Source organism: Mustela erminea, chromosome 14 (genome assembly GCF_009829155.1).
Source record: "Mustela erminea isolate mMusErm1 chromosome 14, mMusErm1.Pri, whole genome shotgun sequence".
NCBI lineage: Eukaryota > Metazoa > Chordata > Mammalia > Carnivora > Mustelidae > Mustela > Mustela erminea.
In genome coordinates, this window is record NC_045627.1 from 61,338,572 (window position 1) to 61,360,928 (window position 22,357).

The 22,357-nt window shown below is 35.2% G+C and overlaps 1 protein-coding gene and 1 pseudogene across 8 annotated transcripts in view; both read left to right on the forward strand.

The window, feature by feature from the left end:
- LCOR (ligand dependent nuclear receptor corepressor) overlaps positions 1 to 22,357 on the forward strand; it is a 144,171-nt gene that overhangs the window by 81,357 nt on the left and 40,457 nt on the right. For 6 of the 8 annotated variants that reach the window (XM_032313085.1, XM_032313086.1, XM_032313082.1 and 3 more), the window contains 3 exons: positions 12,325 to 12,457; positions 17,464 to 17,751; positions 21,055 to 21,148. In XM_032313085.1, coding sequence (XP_032168976.1) covers positions 17,514 to 17,751; positions 21,055 to 21,148 — 332 coding nt within the window. In that variant the 5' untranslated portion in view covers positions 12,325 to 12,457; positions 17,464 to 17,513. The remainder of the gene's footprint in view (positions 1 to 12,324; positions 12,458 to 17,463; positions 17,752 to 21,054; positions 21,149 to 22,357) is intronic. The other 2 variants (XM_032313083.1, XM_032313084.1) reach the window with 2 other exon arrangements.
- Positions 10,526 to 10,626, forward strand: LOC116573791 (annotated as a pseudogene).

A 22,357-nucleotide genomic window follows, 5' to 3' on the forward strand; every position in this document is an offset into this window, starting at 1 on the left:
CCTGAAAGCTCTTAACTTCCATATCTTCTTACTCTCTTTGCTTTTCTTCTTTGTATTGTAGCAGCTCATAACATAAGCAAATACAATTTAATGGTGAGAGAGCCGGGCTTATGAAGGAGAGGATGGGAGAGACAAGGGAGAGCTTGGCTATGGGAGAGAAATATGGCTTAGCATCTGTCCACATTACCTTTTTTACCTTTTTCCTTTGAAATAACTTCACTTTTAAAAAATGTTTTCTTAAGTAGGCTCCATGCCCAGTGTGGACCACAGTGTGGGTTGAATGCATGATCCTGAGGTGAGATCAAGAGTTGGATGCTTAGCTAGCTGAGCTCCCCACATGCCCCAGAAATAATTCCACATTTATCGAAAAGTTGTAAGAATAGTATAAAAACCTTTTTTTTTTTTAAAGATTTTATTTATTTGAGGGAAAGTGGGGGAGAGAGAAGGCACAAACAGTGAGGGGGGTGGCAAGCAGACTCCCTCACTGAGTAGTTGGACCCTAGGAGATCATGACCTAAGCCAAAGCCAGACGCTTAACCAACTGAGCCGCCTGAGTGCCCCAAGAATAGTATAAAAACTTTTAAGTACCCTTCACCTAGATTTACCAGTTGTTAACATTTTGCCACATTTGCCTTAATATTCATTTTCAGTCTTTCTCTCTGAATTAATACATAAAAAGTCTTCCTGAGCCGTATCAGAAGTTACAGACTTCATACCCCTCATACCTGTCTCTTCCTCCATATTTCCTTATACACTTCCCTGTTTCCTAAGAATAAGGGTATCCACCTACTAAACTACACAGTACATTTACCAAAAATCAGTCAAGTTAACTTTAATACGGTATTTAATCTGTGACTCTCATTCAGATTTTACCAGTTGTCCCATTGACTTTATAGTTTCAAAATTAATTCACTAATTGAATTTGATTTTCTATTCTTCAGTCTCCTTTAATCTAGAGTGGTTCTTCAGACTGATTTATTATTTATCTTAATTTTTAAAAATTCAATTTAGTTAACATATACTGTTAGTTTCAGGGGTAGAATTTGGTGATTCATTAGTTGCGTGGAACACCCAATGCTCATTACATCAAGTGCCCTCCTTAATGCCCATTACCCAGTTACCCCACCCCACCACCCCTATCCCCTCCAGCAACCCTTAGTTTGTTTCCTATAGTTAAGAATCTCTTATGGTTTGTCTCCTTTCCTGTTTTCCTCTTATTTTATTTTTCAAGATTTACTTTTTTTTTTTCCAGATTTACTTATTTTTAATGACACTGACATATTGGAAGAGTACAGGTCATTTGTTTTGTGGATTATCTTTCAGTTTAGGTTTTGTGATGTTTCTTCATGATTAAATTCATGTGATGATCTTATAGCAGGGTATTAAATAAGTGCTGTTGTATCCTTGTCAGTGCATTACATCATGAAGCACACAATGTTAGTTTATTTTTTCAATTTATTTTTTAAGATTTTAATTACTTATTTGACAGAGACAAAGCGAGAGAGGAACACAAGGAGGGGGAGTGGATGAGGGAAATGCAGGCTTCCCTTTGAGTGAGGAGTCCTATGTAGGGCTCTATCCCAGGACCCTGAGATCATGACCTGAGCCAAAGCCAAATGCTTAACGACTGAGCCTCCCAGGCGCCCCACAATGTTAGTTTATTTCAAGATTTTATTTATTTATTTACAGGCAGAGATCACAAGTAGGCAGAGAGACAGGCAGAGAGAGTGAGAAGCAGGTTCCCCATTGAGCAGAGATCCCGATGTGGGGCTCAGTCCCAGGACCCTGAGATCATGACCTGAGTCGAAGGCAGAAGCTTTAACCCACTGAACCACCCAGGCTCCCCACTATGTTAGTTTGGTAGGTGTTACTTACTTTGATCTTTAACAGGGTTGATGTTCACTAGCTTCCTCCACGGAAGTGGTTCTTTTTTTCCTTGTAATTAATATAATTTGTGAAGAGATACTTTGAGATTACGTAATTCTTTCTTCTTTACTAAACTTTCATCCACTTTAGTTTTGGTATTGGTGGTAATTTCTTGCTGGAATCAGTCATTTTTCCGACGGCTTGAAAATTGTTACTTTTCTATTATTCCTGTACATTTTTTCGTTTTGTTTAGGCTGTGAAGAAGAGCTTTCCCATTCCCTCTGTCAGTTTGAAGTCAAAATTTGCAGATTTTCCAGCCCACCTACTGTGTCCTTCTGACATGTCCCCATAATTTTTTGAGCTTTAATACTTAATGGTACAGCAAGATAGTCTACATTCATCTTGTCTTATCCCTGCTCCAGTATTGGGGTTTTTTTGGTTGGGGGGGTTCTGGTTCTTTTGGTGATACACATATCCCCTTTTGGGGGGAGTTAGCCAAACTCCTCAAAAGTTTGGCTAGTCTGTATACAATCTTCTTAACAGAGACCAGCTTTTGGGCAAGACTCAGCCTCCTTATCCTGCTTTATATCTTAAGATACAGCAAAAATAGTGAAAAGCCAACAGTTCATGGTGACTGACAGTATATCCAGATTACTATGCAAAAAGTAGATGGCAAGTAAAAAATACTGGTTTTCAACCTAAAAATGTGCTTGCTTGAGAAGGATGTTTATATGAGGTTTTGAAAATAAGTGTCACATTTCTTCATGACTCTAAAAATGTCAGTGAGCATTATTTGTTTGATTTCAAGTGCCAGAAATCAGTGATATGTTCAGTGTCTTGTATCTTTAATACTGTAAACCTGTTTTTAATGATTTTTGTGAGGTAATATTCATATAGCAAAATTAATCCATTTAAGATTTCAGATTAATAGATTTTGGTAAATGTGTACAGTTCTATAACTACCAGCACAGTCAAGATCAGGACATTTCCCTCACCCTGAAAAGCTTTCTCATGTCCCTTTGTAGTCAGTCCCTTTCCTGGACCCTCCAGCTCAGTCACTCAAGTTTTACCTTTTCTAGATAGAATTTTATATAATAGGAGTCATACAGTATGTTGTCTTTTTTGTTTGACTGCTTTCATTTAGTATAATTTTTTGATATATTTTTATATATACTCTTACTCCTTTTTATTGCTGAGTAGGTCTCCATAGCATATATCTGCAACAGTTTGTTTATCCGTTCACCTTTTTATGGACTTCTGAATTGTTTCCAGATTTTGACTGTTAGACTTAATATATAAGCCTTTGGATATATATTTTCATCTGTCTTGGATAAATACCTAGAATCAGAATTACCTTGGTAGTATTCTAATTGTATATTTAACCTTATACTACCATATGGTTCACCAGATTAATTCAGCAATTTTGTGATTCCATCAGCAATGTATGAGAGTTCTAATGTTCTCCATTTTGCCAACATTTGATATTGTTAGTCTGTTTTTAACTTTAAACATTCTGGTGGGTCTGTAATGGTGTCTTACTGTGATTTTAATTTTCATTTCCTTGATTAGTGACGTTGGACGTCTTTATACATATCGTATGTGGAACATTTGCTTGAATCTTTTGTTTGTTTTTCAAAACTTACTAAGTGGTAATAGTCCTTTCTACATTCTATATAAGACGTTTTGTCATTTTTTTCTTTTAAAATTCATGTTCTTTATGTCCTGTTCAAGGAAATCTCAGGCTTGTTTTTAGAAGCTTTTTAGTGGTGACTCTTATATTTTGATATCGGACCCATTTCTAATTAATTTTTCTCTATGGTGTGACTTAATTTAAATGTTGAGGTTTATTATTTTTTGTAAGATAATCCAGTTGTTCTGACACCATTTGTTGGGAAGACATTCTTTCCCCCTATTAAATTCCTTGGTATTTTGTTGTGTCAGTTGACAATATATCTGTGGGTATGTTTCTGGGCTCTGTTACTTGCCATAGAACTGTAGGTCTATTTTTATACCAATACCACAGTGTCTTGATTAGTGGATCTTTATGTCTGAAAATCAAATAGTACAGGTTCTCCAGCTTTGTTTTTCTTTCTCAGGCTTGTTCTGCTAATCTAGGTCTTTCTACATAAATTTTAGAATCAATATTATCAGTTTTTGAAAAAGCTTTTTTAGGATTTTGGTTAGGATTCCATTGAACCTGTAGAGCAATTTTGAGAAAATTGCCATATTAGCAACATTGAGTCTTCCAAGTTTATGATCATAGTTTATATCATCTTTGTATCTTCTTTAATTTCCCTCAGAAGTGTTTTATAGTATTCCTTCCCTTTAGCCTAAAGAATTTCCTTTGATCATTTCTAGTAGTACAAAGAGATAGTAACTCTTAAGTTGTAGGGAAGAGTATAAACTTATTTGAAAACATCTTTTGGATATTTGTTTCATTGCCATTCCCAAAAAAGGTAGTAAAAGATAATTAATAAATTTTTAACTTGCTGATCAGATGCAGTCGAAAAAATTATGTGATACTGTGTTACATTTTTCCTCTTTGGTGGTTATTCTGGATAATAATAAGCAAAATAACCATTTGACTGGTGAAAACAACCATTTAAAACAACCATTTAAACTCTGGAAATAACTATCTTAAGGGCATACAGCAAATGGAGAATCATTTGTTCAAAAATATCTAAATATCAATAGGAACAATGGGACTCTGGCATTTGACCCGTGACCCACTCCCACCCACCTTACTGAGCTCAGTTTGAGGGAAGTGCTGCTGTGAGGAGGAAGAGCACACTGTGGGCTTCTCTCGTACCTTTTAGCTTCCTGTTGCAGATGCTTGCTTTCAAGCAGCTGAGGTCAAAAAGCCTAGCACTCCCTTCATTCATTCATCCTTTACCCAGAGTAGGACACCTACTCCAGGCGCAACAGATTGAGAATACTGAGATTTGGGCCAGGCATCATTCATAAGGCGGAAGTTCTGTGCCAGGAGAGGCAAGTCATCCAGCACCCCCTTCATAAAGCACAGATGTCACTCTGAGAGAATTGGGTCATTGTCTCAGTCCCCTTTTTCTGTGTATTGGCGCAAAGCTTCTTCCAAAGGGAAAGGCAGGCTTTGAGACCAAGTTAAGGGAACTGACTTCATTTGGAATAGAGCTTACAAAAAGTTGTTGAAAATGATGAAGATTTTTGTGGTGAACAATTAATAGGACGCTGTTAGGTAAATGGTTCTAGTAGCAACAAGTGAAATGGCAGACCAGTTAGAATTTTTACCAGAAAAGAGAACCAGAAAAAAAAAAAAGATAGCCAAAAGAGCCTTCCTGGGATTGGAGTAAGCCTCAAAGACTGGCAAAGAGAGCCTGCTTTTATTGGAATAGAGAGTAGTACATTTCATGTGCCATGGTATTGCAGAAACACACCAGTGAAACAATTAGTAGAGGCTAACAGCTGGATGTGTGATACCACTGCAGGCAGATCAGCAAGAAGCTTGTAAAGGGAAAACCTGAGAAAGAAACTGCCAGAGAGTCTGACTGAACCCACAGTCATTCCTGGTGGACAGGGAGACTGCATACTCAAGACCGAATCCCCTGAGAAGTCACATCAGAGGCTGCACAGTGCTAGTGATGTAGAGTTCAGTGGACCTCAAGATAAAGAAGGACATTTTTTAATGATAAAAAGGTAAATCTATGAGGAAGACATAATTACATCCTTGCATAACAACAGAGCCCCAAAACGCATGAAGTGGAATGTGACAGAAGTGAGGGGAGAAATCGTTCTACAGCAATAGTTGGATATATTAATAGTGCACTTTCAATAATGGATAAAGCATCTAGGCACAAGATCAACAAAGAAGAAAGACTTGAACAACACTATATATCAACTAGACCTAACATGATATTTATGTAGAACACTCCAACCAAAAAAGAACATATACTCATTCTTCTCAACTGTACATTGAATATTCTCCAGGAAAAACTTCCTACTAGTCTTAAAAAATTAAAGGATTACAATCATATAAAATGTTTTCCCACTACAGAGGAATGATACCAGAAATCAGTTATAGAGAAATAATGAGAATTCACAGACATGTGGAAATTAAATACCACTTCTGATAATCAGTAGATCAAAGAAGAAATCACAAAGAAAATTAGAAAATATTTTGAGGTAAATTAAAACAAAGCCAAAACATACCAGAACTTAGGAGATGTAGCCAATAGCACCTAGACCAGAATTTATAGCTGCAGATGCCTATATTTAAGAAGATTTCAGTCAATACCTTTCCTTAAAAGACTAGAAAAAGAAGAGCGTACTAAATCCAAAGAAAGTGGAAAGAAGGAAATAATAATGATTAGAGCAGAAATCGATGAAATATTATGGGAAAATAGAGAAATCAACAAAATCAAAGATTGGCTCTTTGAAAAGATCTAACAAAATTGATAAAGGTTTTATCTAGGGCTGGTCAAGAGAAAAAGACTAGAATTACTAAATCACAAATGATAGAGGAAATTACTAGAAATAGAATTTAAGGAATAATGTCTATATTAGCAGATTAGATAATTTCGATGAAATAAGCAAATGTCTAGAAAGACACAAACTACTGAAACTGACCTAAGGAGAAATGGAAAATCTGAACCAAGCTGTGTTATGGGTTGAAATGTCTCCTCCACCCCAACCACCCCCAAAAAAGATATGTTGAAATTCTCATCCCTGGAACTTCTAAACATGACCTTATTTGGAAATAGGATCTTTGCAAATTAATCAGATTAAAATGAAGTTATACTGGATTAGAGTGGGTACTAAATCCAATGACTGGTATCTTTATAAGAAGAGAGATTTGGAGATTGAGACACACACAGGGAAGAAGGCCATGTAAAGATGGAAGTAGAAATTGGATTTATGCTGTCACAAGCCAGGAAATGCCAGATAGTTGGAAACTACCAGAACCTAGGAGAAAGCAGGGAAGGATTCATTCATAGAGTCTTCAGAAGGAACATGGCTCTGTTGACACCTTGATTGGAGATTTCTAGATTCCAGAGCTGTGAGAGAAGAAGTTTTTGTGGTTCCTAAGCCATTCTGTTTGTGGTCATACAGTAGCCCTAGGAAACTAATGCAACCTAGAACAAGTAAAGAGATCAAATTTATAATTTTAAAACTTCGATCAAAGAAAAGCCCATGGCCAGGTATCTTCACTGGTGATTTCTTTCAGATATTTTTAAAAGAATTAATACCAGTTCTTCACAAGCTTATCTAAAACATAGAGGAAGACTTACTCATTTTATGAGGCTAATATTACTTGAATACCAAAACCAGACAGAGAAGTCACAAGAAAAGAACATATCAGATGAGTATCACTTATTTATACCAACAACACCAATAAAATTCTCAGCAAAATATTAGCAAACCAAATCAAGGAACATAAGAAAACTGTTACACACCCTTACCAAGTGAGATTTATCTCAGGAATGCAAGGTTGGTTTACATCACAAAATCAATTAATGTAGTACAATGCACATTAATGGGATAAGTGATAGGAATCATATGATCATTACAGTGGACCCCCCCAAAAGTGACCAGATTCAGCACCTTTTTCTGATAAAAACATGCCAGAAACTAGTAATAGAAGATAAATTCCTTAGCTTGACTTTAGGAAAGTACATAGCTATGGTGGAAAGCTGAACAGTTTTCCCCCAAAGATTAGAACAAGACAGGGTTGTCCATTCTTAGTACTTTTGTGCAGTATGGTACCTGAGGCTCTAGCCTTGGCAATTAGGCAGTAAAAAAAAGAAACCGAAGTTACCCAGATTACAAAAAGTGTATTTGTAGATGACATGATGTTGTATATGGAAAATCCTAAAGAATCTACAGAACACTATTAGAGTTAGTAAGTTCAGCAAGGTTGTAGAATACCGCATTAAAAAAAATGGTGATATTTCTAGACAAATAGCAACGAATAATCTGAACGTGAAAATTAAAACGGTTCCATTTACAGTAGCATCCAAAAAAAATAAAACACTTAAGAATAATTTTTTAAGATTTTATTTATTTGACAGATCATAAGTAGAGAGGCAGGCGGGAGCGGGGGGTGGGGAGCAGGCTCCCTGCTGAGCAGAGAGCCCAATTCAGGGCTTGATCCCAGGACTCTGAGATCGTGACCTAAGCCGAAGGCAGAGGCTTAACCCACTGAGCCACCCAGGTGCCCCACTTAAGAATAATTTTAAGATGTTTAAGACTTATACACCGTAAATTTTAAAAAAATGTTGAAATAAAGATGGTCTGAAAAAACTGAAAGATCTCTCAATGTTCATGAATTGGAACACACTTAATGTTAAAAAGATAGCATTGCTTCCCAAAATAGCTTGCAGATTCATTGCATTCTCTATCAAGACCTCTGCTGCCTTCTTTGCAGAAATTGAGAAATTGATCTTAAAATTTTTTCATATGGAAATTCAAGAGATGCATGACGAGCCAGAATAGTCTTCTAAAAGAAGAGAGGACTTAAACTTCACAGTTTCAAAACTGTCTACAAAACTACTGTGATCAACGTACTGTGTTACTGGCTTACAGATGAGAAATGTAAATCAGTAGAATAGAATTGGGTATCCAGAAATAAGATTTATGGCTAGTAATTCATTTCTTTTCAAAGATGTTTTGTTTTGTAGGGAGTGAGTGAGAAAGAGTACAGGCAGGGGAGAGAGGCAGGGGGAGAGGGGAAGCAGACTGCCAGCTGAGCAGGGAGCCCAGTGTGAGACTTGATCCCAGGACCCTTGGGATCATAACCTGAGCCAAAGGCAGACACGTAACCAACTGAGCCACCCAGGCACCCACGGCTAGTGATTCTTTTGTTTTTTTTTAAGATTTTATTTATTTATTTGACAGAGAGAAATCACAAGTAGATGGAGAGGCAGGCAGAGAGAGAGAGAGGGAAGCAGGCTCCCTGCTGAGCAGAGAGCCCGATGCGGGACTCGATCCCAGGACCCTGAGATCATGACCTGAGCCGAAGGCAGCGGCTTAACCTACTGAGCCACCCAGGCGCCCCGACGGCTAGTGATTCTTGACAAAAGAATTTGGATGTCTTCTAATACCATACACAAAAGTTTACTTGAAATGGATCGTATACCTAAAAGTAAGTTCTAAAACTATACAACATTTAGAACGTAAGAGTAAATCTTCATGACCTTGGGTTAGCCACCAGTTTTTTAGATACAATACCAAAGCACAAATGACCAAAAAAAAAAAAAAAGATAAATTGAAATGTATTAAAATTAAATCATTTTGGGGGTGCCTGGGTGGCTTAGTTAAGCATCTGTCTTCAGCTTAGGTCATGATCCCAGGGTGCTGGGATCATGTCCAGCATCAGGCTCCCTGTTTCTCCCCCTCCCTCTCCCTGCTGCTCCCCTGCTTGTGCTCTCTATAATTAATTAATTAAATCGATCCTTAAAAAAATTTTTTTTAGCTTTTATACTGCTGACAGTTAGTAGCATCAGTGAAATGATAAGCTCACTGATGGCAGAAAATATTTGCAAATCTTACATCTGATAATGGTCTTAAATCCAGAATATAAAGAAGTCTTAAAACTCAACATTAAAAAAGGTAGATAGCCCAATTAAACACTGGGCAAAACATATGAATAGACATTTCTCCAAAGAAGGTATTTAAATGCAGTTAGATGTTCAGCATCAGTAGTCATTCGGGAAATAAATCTGAACCATGAGACACCACTTCTTGTGTACTAGAATAGATGTAATGAAAAGATAACAAGTGTTCATGAGTATGTGGAGAAGTCAGAACCCTCATTGCTGTTGAGAATATGAAATGGTGTACCTGCTTTGGAAGATAGTTGTTGTTTTTTTTTTTAACTTCCTCAGAATGGTAAACATAATTAAGACATGATCCAGAAATTCCGCTCTGAAATACATATCCAAGGAAATGAAAATACACATCCACACAAAAATTTGCCCACAAATATTAAAGGCAGTGTTATTTATATCGTAATAGCCAAAAAGTGGAAACCCAAATGGTTCTCAACGGATGATTGGGTAAAACGGGCTATTGCCATACAATGGGATATTGTTTGGAGCTAGAAAGGAAAGAAGTACTGGTACATGCTACAACATGGTGAACCTTGAAAACATTCTAGGAGGAAGAAGTCACACACACACACACACACGCGCGGATATTGCCCAATTCCATTTATATGAAATGCCTAGAATAAGCAGGTCTGTAGAAACAAAAAGTAATAAAGTGGTTGCCCAGGGTTGGGCAAATGGGAGAATGGGGAGTAGCTGACTGTTAATTTACGGGTTTACTTCTGGGGTACAGAAGTGTTCTAAAATTTATTATGGTGATGGTCCCACATCTCTGTGAACCTACCAAAAAAAACATTTAATTTTACACTAAAATGGGCGAATCATATAGTATGTGCATTACATCTCAGTAAAACCTTTAAAAAACAAAACAAATAGGTGTGACTAATTAATGTGAACAAGTTGAAAGTTATCTATATGTTTCAGTGTCCAGGTCGATTAAATTGGTTAAAACTGTTTAATTGAAGAAAAAACAGGTAGCACCTCCTTTACTGAGTGCTGTTAGTTGCTGTGAGTTGATTTAAATAAAACAGTAGCCTGAATGCAACATTAAACATGGTTGAAATGTAGATATTCTACGCTCGCTTGGGCAGCACATACACTAAAATTGGAACAATACAGAGAAGATTAGCATGGCCCTGTGTACGGGTGACCACAGATTCCTGAGGTGGTCCATATTTTTTGATGAGACCAGGTGGTGTTTGTAAGTGTTGAATCACTAAATTCTACACCTGAAACGAATATTGTACTGCATATTAAAGAGCAGGAATTTAAATTAAAACTTGGGGGAAAAATACAAAATTTTTGTTAACATGTATGTAGAATCACTCACTGGAACTACCCTGTGTACAATTCATCCTTCAACTAACATCTTATCTCTTTAAGATAATACAGGTGTTCTAAACATGAAAAATAAACGTAGATACTCTGCTCAAGGTCTAACTGAACACTAAGGAGTTAAGTACAGTTCATGCCATGTAATGTCTCATTTTTTAAAAGGCACTAAACAATGAAATGGCATTAAAGTATAATGCAATTGAGGATTTTATTGGACTGTATCAAAATCACATTATTTTATGATTCATTTTCAAAAGTTAATAAAAAGAATGTTGGCAAATAAAACTATAATGTTTTTATAATGATTTATAACAGTATTTTCTTTATGTGGCAGACTTAGTATGTGTAATACAGAAATTATGTGGGATGATTTTAGTTTGATTTATGCAAGAGAGTTCTTTATGTGAAACTATTTGTAATGTATAATTGATGCTAAATGTGGTGTCAACACAGTTTGGATGTTGGGGGAATCATAAAAAGCTGGTTTCAAATATCATTGGGTGTATTTGAAATCTTTAAGAAAACTGAATTAAAATAGTCTTCAGTGTCTTCCTTACTATTTACTTTTCATTGTGTCAAGGCATGTCCTTATTTTCTTATTTAGAGTACTTTTAGTTTTCCATGACATAAGTAAATGCACATGGTGATACATTGCAATAACTTACATATGCTGGAACTTAAGGAACACTTAAAACGTGTACTTTGCTTTTCTTTACAATTTTATTTTCTATTATCATAGTTCTCTGTTTATTAGCTACAAGAGTGAAAATAAGTGCAAAGGATTAATAACCTAGTCTAGTGCTCCTGCAGTCTGAGAACAGATTCTGGGAATGTTTGGGATGAGTCTAGTTCAGCATTTTGAAACTTTGTGATCAGGACTTAAATTTTTATACTGTAAACATTTTTAAGCATAAATAGAAATGTTTACCTTTAGAACATGCAGTGTACTCTTATTTTTGAATTATCTTTTCTGGAGCCAGTTTTAACCTATTAATTTCACAACTCTAAATATTTGAAAGCTGTAGTTTATGAAATAGTATTCTAGGGACAGAATTACAAATTTAGATAACTTTCTCTTTGAGTTTTCCCTTCTTAAGGCTCTTTTAAAAATGTTTGTTTTGTGTCTGGAAAAAACATCTTGAACTTGGAGAGCAAACATGATTCTCAAATAATATTAAGGGTTTAAGGAATCTTTTTGTCTGAGTTGAATTGTGTGTGAACTATTGCTATATAGTATAATAAGAACTGATAAATTTGAATGCTCAAGAAAAATTTTCCTTTAGTAGTATTAGAGTTTACCTGTAAATTTTAAACAATTCATAAAATAAATAAAAACCACCAAAGTGTATTTTTACATTCACTTTGCTTTTATACTTCTGTGGAGATAAATTTTATTCTGATTTGAAGTTTTTAAAATATTTTAATTGTATTAAACTGATTTGTCTTATCTGTTACTAACATTTGTCTTTGATTTTGCATCTGTGCTTTTGATACTGAATGGGGAAAGATTTCTCTGCAAATATTTCACCAAATATTTTTACAGGGACACTTAGTCGGTCTGGATGAACCAGCTTCGGGAGCTGGGCAAGAAGCTCTGCTTAAACAAGAGCAAGCAAAAATCATTCGATTCGAGAGACAAGCAGAAGAGTTCCTCAATGCAGTCTTTTATAGAAAAGGTTGGTTCTAGTGAAGAATGACATTTAGTATCTGCTTGTCTTATATTAATTTCCTTAATTTTAATGTCATTTTTTAAAAAGTCACTTTAAAACATTTTTCTTTATTGATGATATACACTTCATATTTTTTTGGTCAAGTTAAATTTGGAATAGGTAAGGCAACCCCTCTCCCTCATTTTCATTCTGAAGTGATGGTGTCAGATAAGTTTTTGTTAGTTAAATAGTTCCCATAAGTATTATGAACATCTGAAAATTCTAAGGTTTCAGGAGTACAGTATTTTATCAGACAAATATTCTTTTTTTTTTTTTTTAAGATTTTATTTTTTTTGACGCAGAGATCACAAGTAGGCAGAGAGACAGGCAGAGAGGAGGAAGCAGGCTCCCCACTGAGCGGAGAGCCCAATGTGGGGCTCCATCCCAGGACTCCGGGGTCATGACCTGAGCCGAAGGCAGAGGCTTTAACCCACTGAGCCACCCAGGTGCCCCCAGACAAATATTCTTACATGGTTATAATTTTAATCACAAATAACCATAAAACTAACTGTATAAAATTTTAGTAATTTCTGAGTGAAATTTATTTGGAAAAAAGATGTGAAGTTATATCTTAAAATTAGATTTGCAAGCATCTTTCCTTGGTACAGTCTTGTTTTACTAAAATTTCATTGAATTACTAAAATTGGAGAAAGAAACTCATTATTATATAGTAAAAATTATACCCCATATAAGATGGTATATAATAGCTCCATCTCTTAGATTTTCCATTTTTCTTTCTCCTTGAAATTATTGTAGACATTTCTTTTCTCTGCCCACAAAGCACAATTGTCATCAGCTAAGACCTTCAGAAAGTTTCTCTCCATTTTCCATTCTAATGAAGTATTTACCTTCAGGAAACTCTGAATGAATTTGTATTCCTTAGTTACTTCTTTCCTCTAGTTCCAAGATGGAGATTACTATGAGAGGTTCTAAAAAAAATTTCCTACAAACTCCTCACAATCCTGAATATTCCTTATTGAATCTTCCAGCAAACTCAATGATTGATACATTCCAGTTTACACCTCTCATTCTTCTGGGAATTCCCTCCAGAGTTAGAAGGGTGATTTTTCCCTGTATATTGGTTGAAAGTCTGATAAATGCTATTTTAATACGTTGTTTACGTTGGAGAGCAGCTGATGTTCTGCTTAATGTGGTCAGTATTTTCAAAATGGAGTATGAAGTCAGACCTCATATAAAATTAAGGAATGAAGATTTTTGTTTTCTGTGGCACTTTTTTCCCTTCCATCCTCACTTCCCTTTTCTTCCTCTCAAGTACTCTCTGACTTAAAGCTCCCAACTGAGGATCCCATGCCCACTTTATCTTTCCTTTAAAGTACGCTGAATTCTAAAATTATGTTCAAAATAGCAATTGACTAGTTTTACAAACATTTGATTGTTTTATTAAAGTAATTCACATTTAAAGTACAAATGATAGATCAGTTCTGTCAGTTTATTAATAAAATAAAACATCTTTACAGTTCCTCTGTTGTTCTCTACATTAGGATGCGTACTGAGTCATGGGTCTAATTCTGCAGCAAACTTCATTATTTGAAAAGAGGAACTCCTGTCCCTAATATACGTGGAGAAAGAACTTTTCATGTACTCTTTGCTTACAGGGAGTTAATAAAGTCAATCATAAGCATATTCTGAAAGAAAATTCTAGCCACTTTCTCTGCTAGTCCTATCCCTTTGTCATGTAGGAATAACTTAAAGTTCTTAAAAGTTTTCTTACTTAAACATTAAACTTTTGGGCACATGAGGGAATTTTTACCTCAGAGTCATTCTTAGGGTAGACTTTAAGAGATGAGAATCCTCTGAAATTGTATGTAAAGTTTTGTATTTGTATACTAGTGCCTGATGCTCAGAAAAAAGGAATATTGCTTTGTTATTGGAAGTTCCTTCCTCCTTGTTTTATGCATTAATATTATTATTTTTAGATAGTATATTAATCTTCATGAAAATGTCTCAAAGGTGACCATGAGTACTCTTCAGGTTATACCAAAAATGTGCTAACTTGAAGAGAATGACAGGCAATTTAGTCTGAAGGGGATTTTTTTTTAAATAAATAGTTCAGAGATTTGGATTTAGTTGTTACTAAGTATTGCAAATGAATGTTTTTTGTTTGTTTGTTTTTTTCCTCGGGAGGAAGGAGGAAGGACAGAGGGAGAAAGAACATCTTAAGCAGGCTTTATCCCCAGCTTAAGATCCATGAGATCATGACTTGAGCTGAAATCAGAAGTTGGATGCTTAACTGACTGAGCCACCCGGCCACCCCCAAAATTTTGTTTTAAAATAATTGAGCATGGAAAGGTACTGTAAGCTAAGTAGGAACATAGATGTAATAAAAGTAGGCTTTTGTAGTGTGGACTCTAATAAATTCCAGCTTATGAACAGTATACCTTCTAAAGCTGTCATTATCATATTCTTTTCAGCTTGCTTTGTCACTTGTGTTAGAAAACTTGACACTTTCCTGAGTTTTTTTAATTTTTAAAATTTTTATTTTTAAGTTTAAAATTTTGAGAGAGAGCACATGTGCACATGCATGCACACAAGAGTGGGGTTGGGGGAGGAAGAGTCAGATGATCAATCAGCTGACTCTGAACCACCCAGGCACCCCAGATTTGCATTTTTTAGAACACACAGGTGGCTGGCGATGTAGCATTTACTTGTTTTACTGTCGTTTTAATTTTAATTTTATTTGTTGTTTTTATTTGACTCAGTTGTGCATGTCCCTCAAGGCATATCTAGGTTTATAGAAATTGTGTTTTAAGTAAGTGAAAGAATGAAATGTGTTCAGGAAACTTCAAAAGATGTAAAAATTCACATGCCAGAGAGGTCATCAATCTGTGAATGTGAATTGTGCTTTATGATTATGTTCTTCATTCAAAAAAGAGGCAAGACAGACTGCAGCCATTTAAAGCTCAGAGATAGCAATTTATGGTCTTTATTCTAAAATCTCTTGACTCTTTACAAATCTGTTAATTACATTTATGAATCTGATTGACCAGATATCTCATAAATTCATTTTGCTTCCTATTTGGACACTTTGTTCTTTGAGTGTTACTGGGGATAGGAAGATACACCAGTATATTAAAACTTGAAATTATATGCCGTCTTTCATTTGGAGGATGGATCTTAAGTGGAAAGTTAACTGAATATGAATATGAATATTTAGTAGATAGAGAGATTTAAACAGTGTATGGCTAAATATTTATTAAAACATTTAAGGAACTCATCAGTGGTTGCAGTAATTTCTGAACTTTACCTAATTGAACACCTCAATTAAACCATGAGGCATACTCTATGGAGAAGAAACGTAGGGTTAGAAATACTTGTTAGTAGAACAGAAATGTTACTGTTGGTAAAGCAGACCTCATTAGACTTCAGAGTATTAAATATTCTGATTTTAGACTATCTTCTGGTATTGAATGGTATCGTTCAGGGAAACAAAAATTGTTCTTAGGAGTACCATGAGGTTTTGATGGTGTGTGTGTGTGTGTTTACTGTAGAGATTTTAGATTTTAATTGTAATAAGTCATTTTTCTCTAAATTTATAAAGCAACCTAATTCCCTTCCAGCTCCAGCTGTATTATGGGTAAAGTAATTTACCCTCTATAGTTAAATCTTTAAAAGACCAAGGAAACTCAGGTTTTCTGAGGACTGTCTTCTAAAACCTCTGAAGTGTGGTGGGGAAATAGAGATCACAGGTGGAACATTAAGCTCACAGGGAGAGTTTTAATCAGGGGTCTATACCACTAACCATCTATACAAATTTGAAGAGGCCACTTAATTCTTTAGAACATTAACTTCATTTGTCTAAAGAAAAACAAAACCTGATGAGGATTGATTGATTGAACTGATCCATTTATTACTCAACTAATACGAATGCATTCTTTATATCAGGCAAGATTAGGTGCTGAGTGTACAGAGATAAACAAACATAATTTCTGCTCTTGACAAGCTTAGTCTCCCTGAGAGTCTGGTAATGGTGGAGATGTGATGACATAGTCATACCAAACATTTTCCCTTTGATTTTCCCCTATTTGACCTTCAAGGTGTCCCTTCCAGTGCTAAAATTTCTATGATTTAATGAATTCATGTTTTAAAATTAACATTGATTAACATTGATTAGAAATTGATAACTTAGGTGTTTATTTCATTATTTCACTAGCTGTTCTGTTTAATGATTGGTAGAGTATATTTAAGGAACTCATGGAAAATATATGAGCTTAAGCTTTTGAGATTTGAGATACATGAGATTAGAACCCCTAGACTCCTAGCCTAGGGGTTCTAAAATTGTGGTCCCTCAACCAGTTGCATCTAAAAACTTATAAAAATGCCAGTCCTTGAGCTCACCCTAGAACTGCTGAATGAGTGACTCTGGGGATAGGATCCCGCAGTCTGTTTTTATAAGCCCTCAAAGTGATTCTAATGAGCCTGAAAATGGGAGGCTATTGCCCCAGTCTACCATGGATCTTACATTAGGTATCTCCTTTTATAATTTTGATATGCGTTCAGTTTTGAACAGAAGGTAAATTAAACACTCATGAACTAAGTAATCCATTCTTCAACAATTCAAGAAGAAGTAGCTGAGGAAAGGTCTAGGAGAAACCAAAAATGATCTATAGGTGGTAAACAGAGGGGTAATTATCTCATAAAAGAAGGGTTTGAGATTTCTGTATCAGGTAAGTGATTCTTGCCCATAAGATACACTATTTGTTGTCCCTTTATTTAATTTCATAATATTGAGGAGGTGGTGTTTAGAAATGATTTTATGAAAATTTTATTTTTAAAAATCTGAAACTCAAGCTTAGAAATTAAAAATATAATTCTGAGAGGGAATATTACTTTTAGGGTATTGCATTATAAGAAAAAAGATAAAATGAAATTTTATGTTTGCTTGAAAGCTGTCTTTTTTTTTTTTTTTTAAGTACATTGTCCCAATTTAAAAGTAAATAAATCTTTGTTTACAGACAGTCCCTGGGTCTCCGACCCCAATATTCCCCTAGTGGCCCGTGAGATCATGCAGCGAATGATCCAACAATTTGCTGCTGAATATACCTCAAAAAATAGCTCTACTCAGGACCCCAGCCAGCCCAATAGCACAAAGAACCAAAGCCTGCCGAAAGCATCTCCAGTCACCACCTCTCCCACGGCTGCAACTACTCAGAACCCTGTGCTCAGCAAACTTCTCATGGCTGACCAAGACTCACCTCTGGACCTTACTGTCAGAAAGTCTCAGTCAGAACCTAGCGAACAAGGTATGGTTTGATGTCAAGGTCTCCTCTGTCCACTCAGAATACTTTAATTTGGGGAGAAAAAAAAATATTGGCAATTAGGGCACCAATAACAATAATAGGATAAAAACTCATGTGATTCTTAAATTATTCCTGACTCTGCAATAATAGAGAAGTACAGATAAAATGGCTACGTTATGTATCAATAGTTCGTAGTCATGATTAATGTACCACCCAGGAAAATTAGGTGGTTACAGTTGTTGCTGATTTTTTTTTTTTAAGATTTTATTTATTTATTTGACAGAGAGAGACACAGCAAGAGAGGGAACACAAATGGGGAATGGGAGAGGAAGAAGCAGGCTTCCCGCTGAGCAGGGAGCCCGATACAGGGCTCAATCCCAGGACCCTGGGATCATGACCTGAGCCGAAGGCAGATGCTTAACCACTGAGCCAGCCAGGCACCCCATTGCAATCTTTTATTTTCTTGATATTTATATGAGTATTTTATGCCTCCAAACCTTTGCCATATCCCTTGTTTTTAAAACCCCTATGAAAAATTAAGTTTTCCCCAATCCATCAGTGTTGTAGGATTAGCACCTGAGAAATAAGTATGTCTTACTCGGCAGAAGTTACACGTGCAAATGAAATTACAAGGCAAGACTATGTATTGTTTGCATTTTTTAAAAAAAAATTTTATTATTTATTTATTTATTTATTTGACAGACAGAGATCACAAGTAGGCAGAGAGGCAGGCAGAGAGAGAGGAGGAAGCAGGCTCCCCACAGAGCAGAGAGCCGATGTGGGGCTTGATCCCAGAACTCTGGGATCATGACCTGAGTCAAAGGCAGAGGCTTTAACCCACTGAGCCACCCAGGCGCTCCTTGTTTGCATTTAAAAAAAGAAAAACATCTGGGATTAGATACAATGAGGAAGACATTAGACAAACCAGGTGGTTCAGTGTATTCAGTATTTTATAAATACACAAACACATCCATACTTGTATATGATGTATTATGAGCTAACCTTAGAATATTTCCAAAAGTTAATTTTAATTGATGAGGATCCTGATTAAGGGGAAAGGTTAAGAACTTACCAGTTTTGCTTAGCACATATTTCTTGAATTTATGAAAAGTTTACTCTCTTAAATAGATTTAATATTTTTGTTGCTTTATGATCTCATTTTACCTTTAATTTCACAAAGATGAAATGAGTATTTGAATTCTGCCATTGGTGATATCTATTCTAATAAGACTTCCTTGTCATAGAAATCTCTTAAGAGTGTGCAGAAAGTTATGAGATGTGTAGATTTATTGGTGAGAAATACAAGTTCATTTTGCAAAAAGTTTAATGCATTGTAAAAATCTCTGCAAGGACTTTCTTTTGCTTATTGTAAGTAATTTAAGAAGGATTTATACTTAATGGACTAGCTTCAGTTGTTTATTAAAGAATGTATTTTTGAATTAGTAGTTTGTTTCTTTTTTAAATTCGTTATGGGTAATGAATAGCAATCACAATCTTACAATTCTCACTAGATTTTCCTGGTAGAACTCCTCATTGTCATATGTTCACATCAGTCAGTATACTTTTACTTTCAGTTACCAAAAGCCAAATTGTGCTTTTCTGTGCTTTTTATTTCTGTTGAAGATTATCTTTACCAAAGATAGGTAGCTTTCATTAAAAAACTCTTTGCTCAGAATATTGCCTTAAAAACTTCAGTTGAGGAGAATGACAGTGTAGAGGTTGTATTTAAAGTATTAATGGTGGAGATTAACAAAAAAGATACCACCTAGTCTAATTTAACTTCTAGTTGGTGCTATGCTTAAGAGGTATGTTGTACTAATGGTACGCTCTTGTCAACAGAAATTGAAGCTAGATGACGGGATTATAGTGCATAGTCTTTAAGTGAAACGAAATTTTAGAAATGATATTTCCCAAATGAATTTTCAAGCATTTCCAATGAAATCACAGTATATTTAGTATATTTAAGTAGACTTAAAAGACATTGCCTGTTTGATTAGACAGACTTGGATGTCTTAAATAATAGTGTCTTTGGTTAGAAATATTTTAAGCAGTGTATTTACTTGTTAGATGTCTCATTGGGTTAAGATGTCTAAAAGGACACTTGGTTCTATAAGTTTACAGTTATATTTTTAGAAATATTAGTAACTCTAAAGGACAGCACTTACTCTGTATGAGTGTGGGATTTTTGGTTTACAAACTCACGTATTTATTTCTAACACCATGAAATCAGCAGTGACAGTGTCCTCAGACACAAGTCCTATGTAGATTCTATATTGGGGCAGTTTTTAACATAACTGGATAGAAGGTCCTCTCTGCTGACCAACTGAAAATCAGAGGCATGGAGTATTAGCTTGCTTCGTTAATTTTAGACAGAATGGCAGCTTTAAAAGTTGTCCAGATGATGAATTTTCCTTTTTAGACATGTCTGTTCGGGAAAAAAGTCTTTGTGGGAAAAGAAGGTCTTCTAATTTTTTGTTTTATAGTGTGAATTTGTTATGTGGTCTAGCTTCAGTTAAAAAAAAAAAAATGGCCAAACGTCAAAAAAAAAAAATGGCCAAAACGTCTAGATTGTCATCAGTATCAAGACTGTTTCATTCTTTCCCTAAAATTTGCTCACTAGTTTGTAATGGCTTATTAATTGAAAAACCTTGCTTTTATAGATACCAAGAGTTTCTGCAGATTTTTTCCAAAAGATTGTCCATATACAGAGTTTTTTTGCAGATGTGTCTAAACAGTAATTAGGACACATGAAAATAATAAACAGTTAATATCTGATTCATTTTATAGACTATTTTGTATATACATGTAATTTAATCATATAAACATATTTTAAAATGATTTGTGTTATAAAATTTTCTAAGTCCAACTTTTATATACTTACAGTGTTTTGGGTAGACTTAGCTCTTAAGGAATTTGGTTTTATAATTTATATGATGTGGCATTAAAACTCACATGCTTTGATGAAGGTGAATTTAGAAAATGGAGTCTAACAGTTCTGTTACAGAACTTAATACAATGTAAAATGCGATTTCTGTTACCTCACTATATCCTAACATGTTCAGTAATGTGCTTGCCCTACTAATAAAATATTTAACCCTTGGAGATACTAGCTCAAGCTTTGCTAAATGTATGTCACTTAGGAGGGAAACTAGTCCTGATTCTTTAATGAATTGACTTCATAACTTCATATATGGCTAGTGTATCTGCATGGTTGACTGGGCCTGTTGCTTTGTCATTTTTGGTCTGTTCAGTCCACATTTGTTCCTAGTTTTTAATATCCTCAGGTGTGTGTTTGTGTCTCTACAGACGGTGTACTTGATCTGTCCACTAAGAAAAGTCCGTGTGCTGGCAGCACTTCCCTGAGCCATTCTCCAGGCTGCTCCAGTACTCAAGGGAACGGGTAAGGGAAAATATTTGTAGCCTTCCACAGTTTTATAGGGGGGCAGTTTATCAAAGATTGGTACTAATCTCCATTGTATGTTTTAAAAATTAAGTCTTCAAAGTAACACTCTTGTAAGTGGGCCTTTAGTAAATTACTTGGTCCATCTCTCAAGTAAAAGCTCAATCTGTGAAGTCCAGAATTGACTACGGTAGATGAGTTTTGCCCAGTCACTTCAAGTAGTGAGTGAATAAAAATATGGCAAGAATGTCTTTGGCCTTTTTGTTGTTGAATGTTTGAGAGTGGGAAACCCAACCTAAATAACTCCAGGGTTCAGATGTAAGGCAGTATTATGTGTGCTGAAGTTGTTGAATGAAAATTGGGCTCCCGTACTTAACTGGGTATCTCTAATGGAGTGTGTGGGTATGTGGGAGCTCTTCATTTTTTTCTTGTTTGTTTTGGTTTGATTTGGTTTGATTTGGTTTCATTTGTTGATTTGAACTGCAATTTTAATACTGTGGCAGTTCAGAAAATGTAATTGTATGTATTTTTTGTTTTTTAAGTGGTTAAAACTATAGATGTTGGGATAACCATCGTATGGTACCAAGAGATTATTACATGCTCAGTTTTGATAACTCTTAGCAAATTAAAGTGAATTTTCTGACCATCTAATTTTATAGTGTAAGGATTGTCTAAATTCTCTCTGCATGTACATAGAAGCCATTTAGAAAAGTCAGGTGTTAATGAAGACATTTAAATACCATATTAGGAAGGATTTCCATAAAATTGTATTGTAACCAAAAATCAACTTCATATATGAAAAGTAACTTTGGTAAGTTAAATTAGTTAATATGTAGGTTTATTTAACTTTCAGAGTACCAACGTAGGAAAGTTACTTAGATGTTAAAGGAATATGTACACACTAAATGGCAAATCTTTTTCAACTTACTCTTAATCACCTTCAAATTGAAGAATTCCTTTACTGACTCCTAAAATGCTGCCTTTATTTTCTCTAAAATTCCATCATTTTCTTTTTTCTCTCCTCCTCTATTCAGTCTAAAAGTAACTTACTGATTTAATGCAATTTGCATAGTTTACTAATTTTTTTTTCTTAAGCCCTTCTTTTCACTCTAGTTTATATTAGATACAACTCATTATGGTCCCAAATCATTGGGTTCCGTTTATATATCAGAAAACTTGAATTGTGTGATTAAGGACACATGTAGGAGA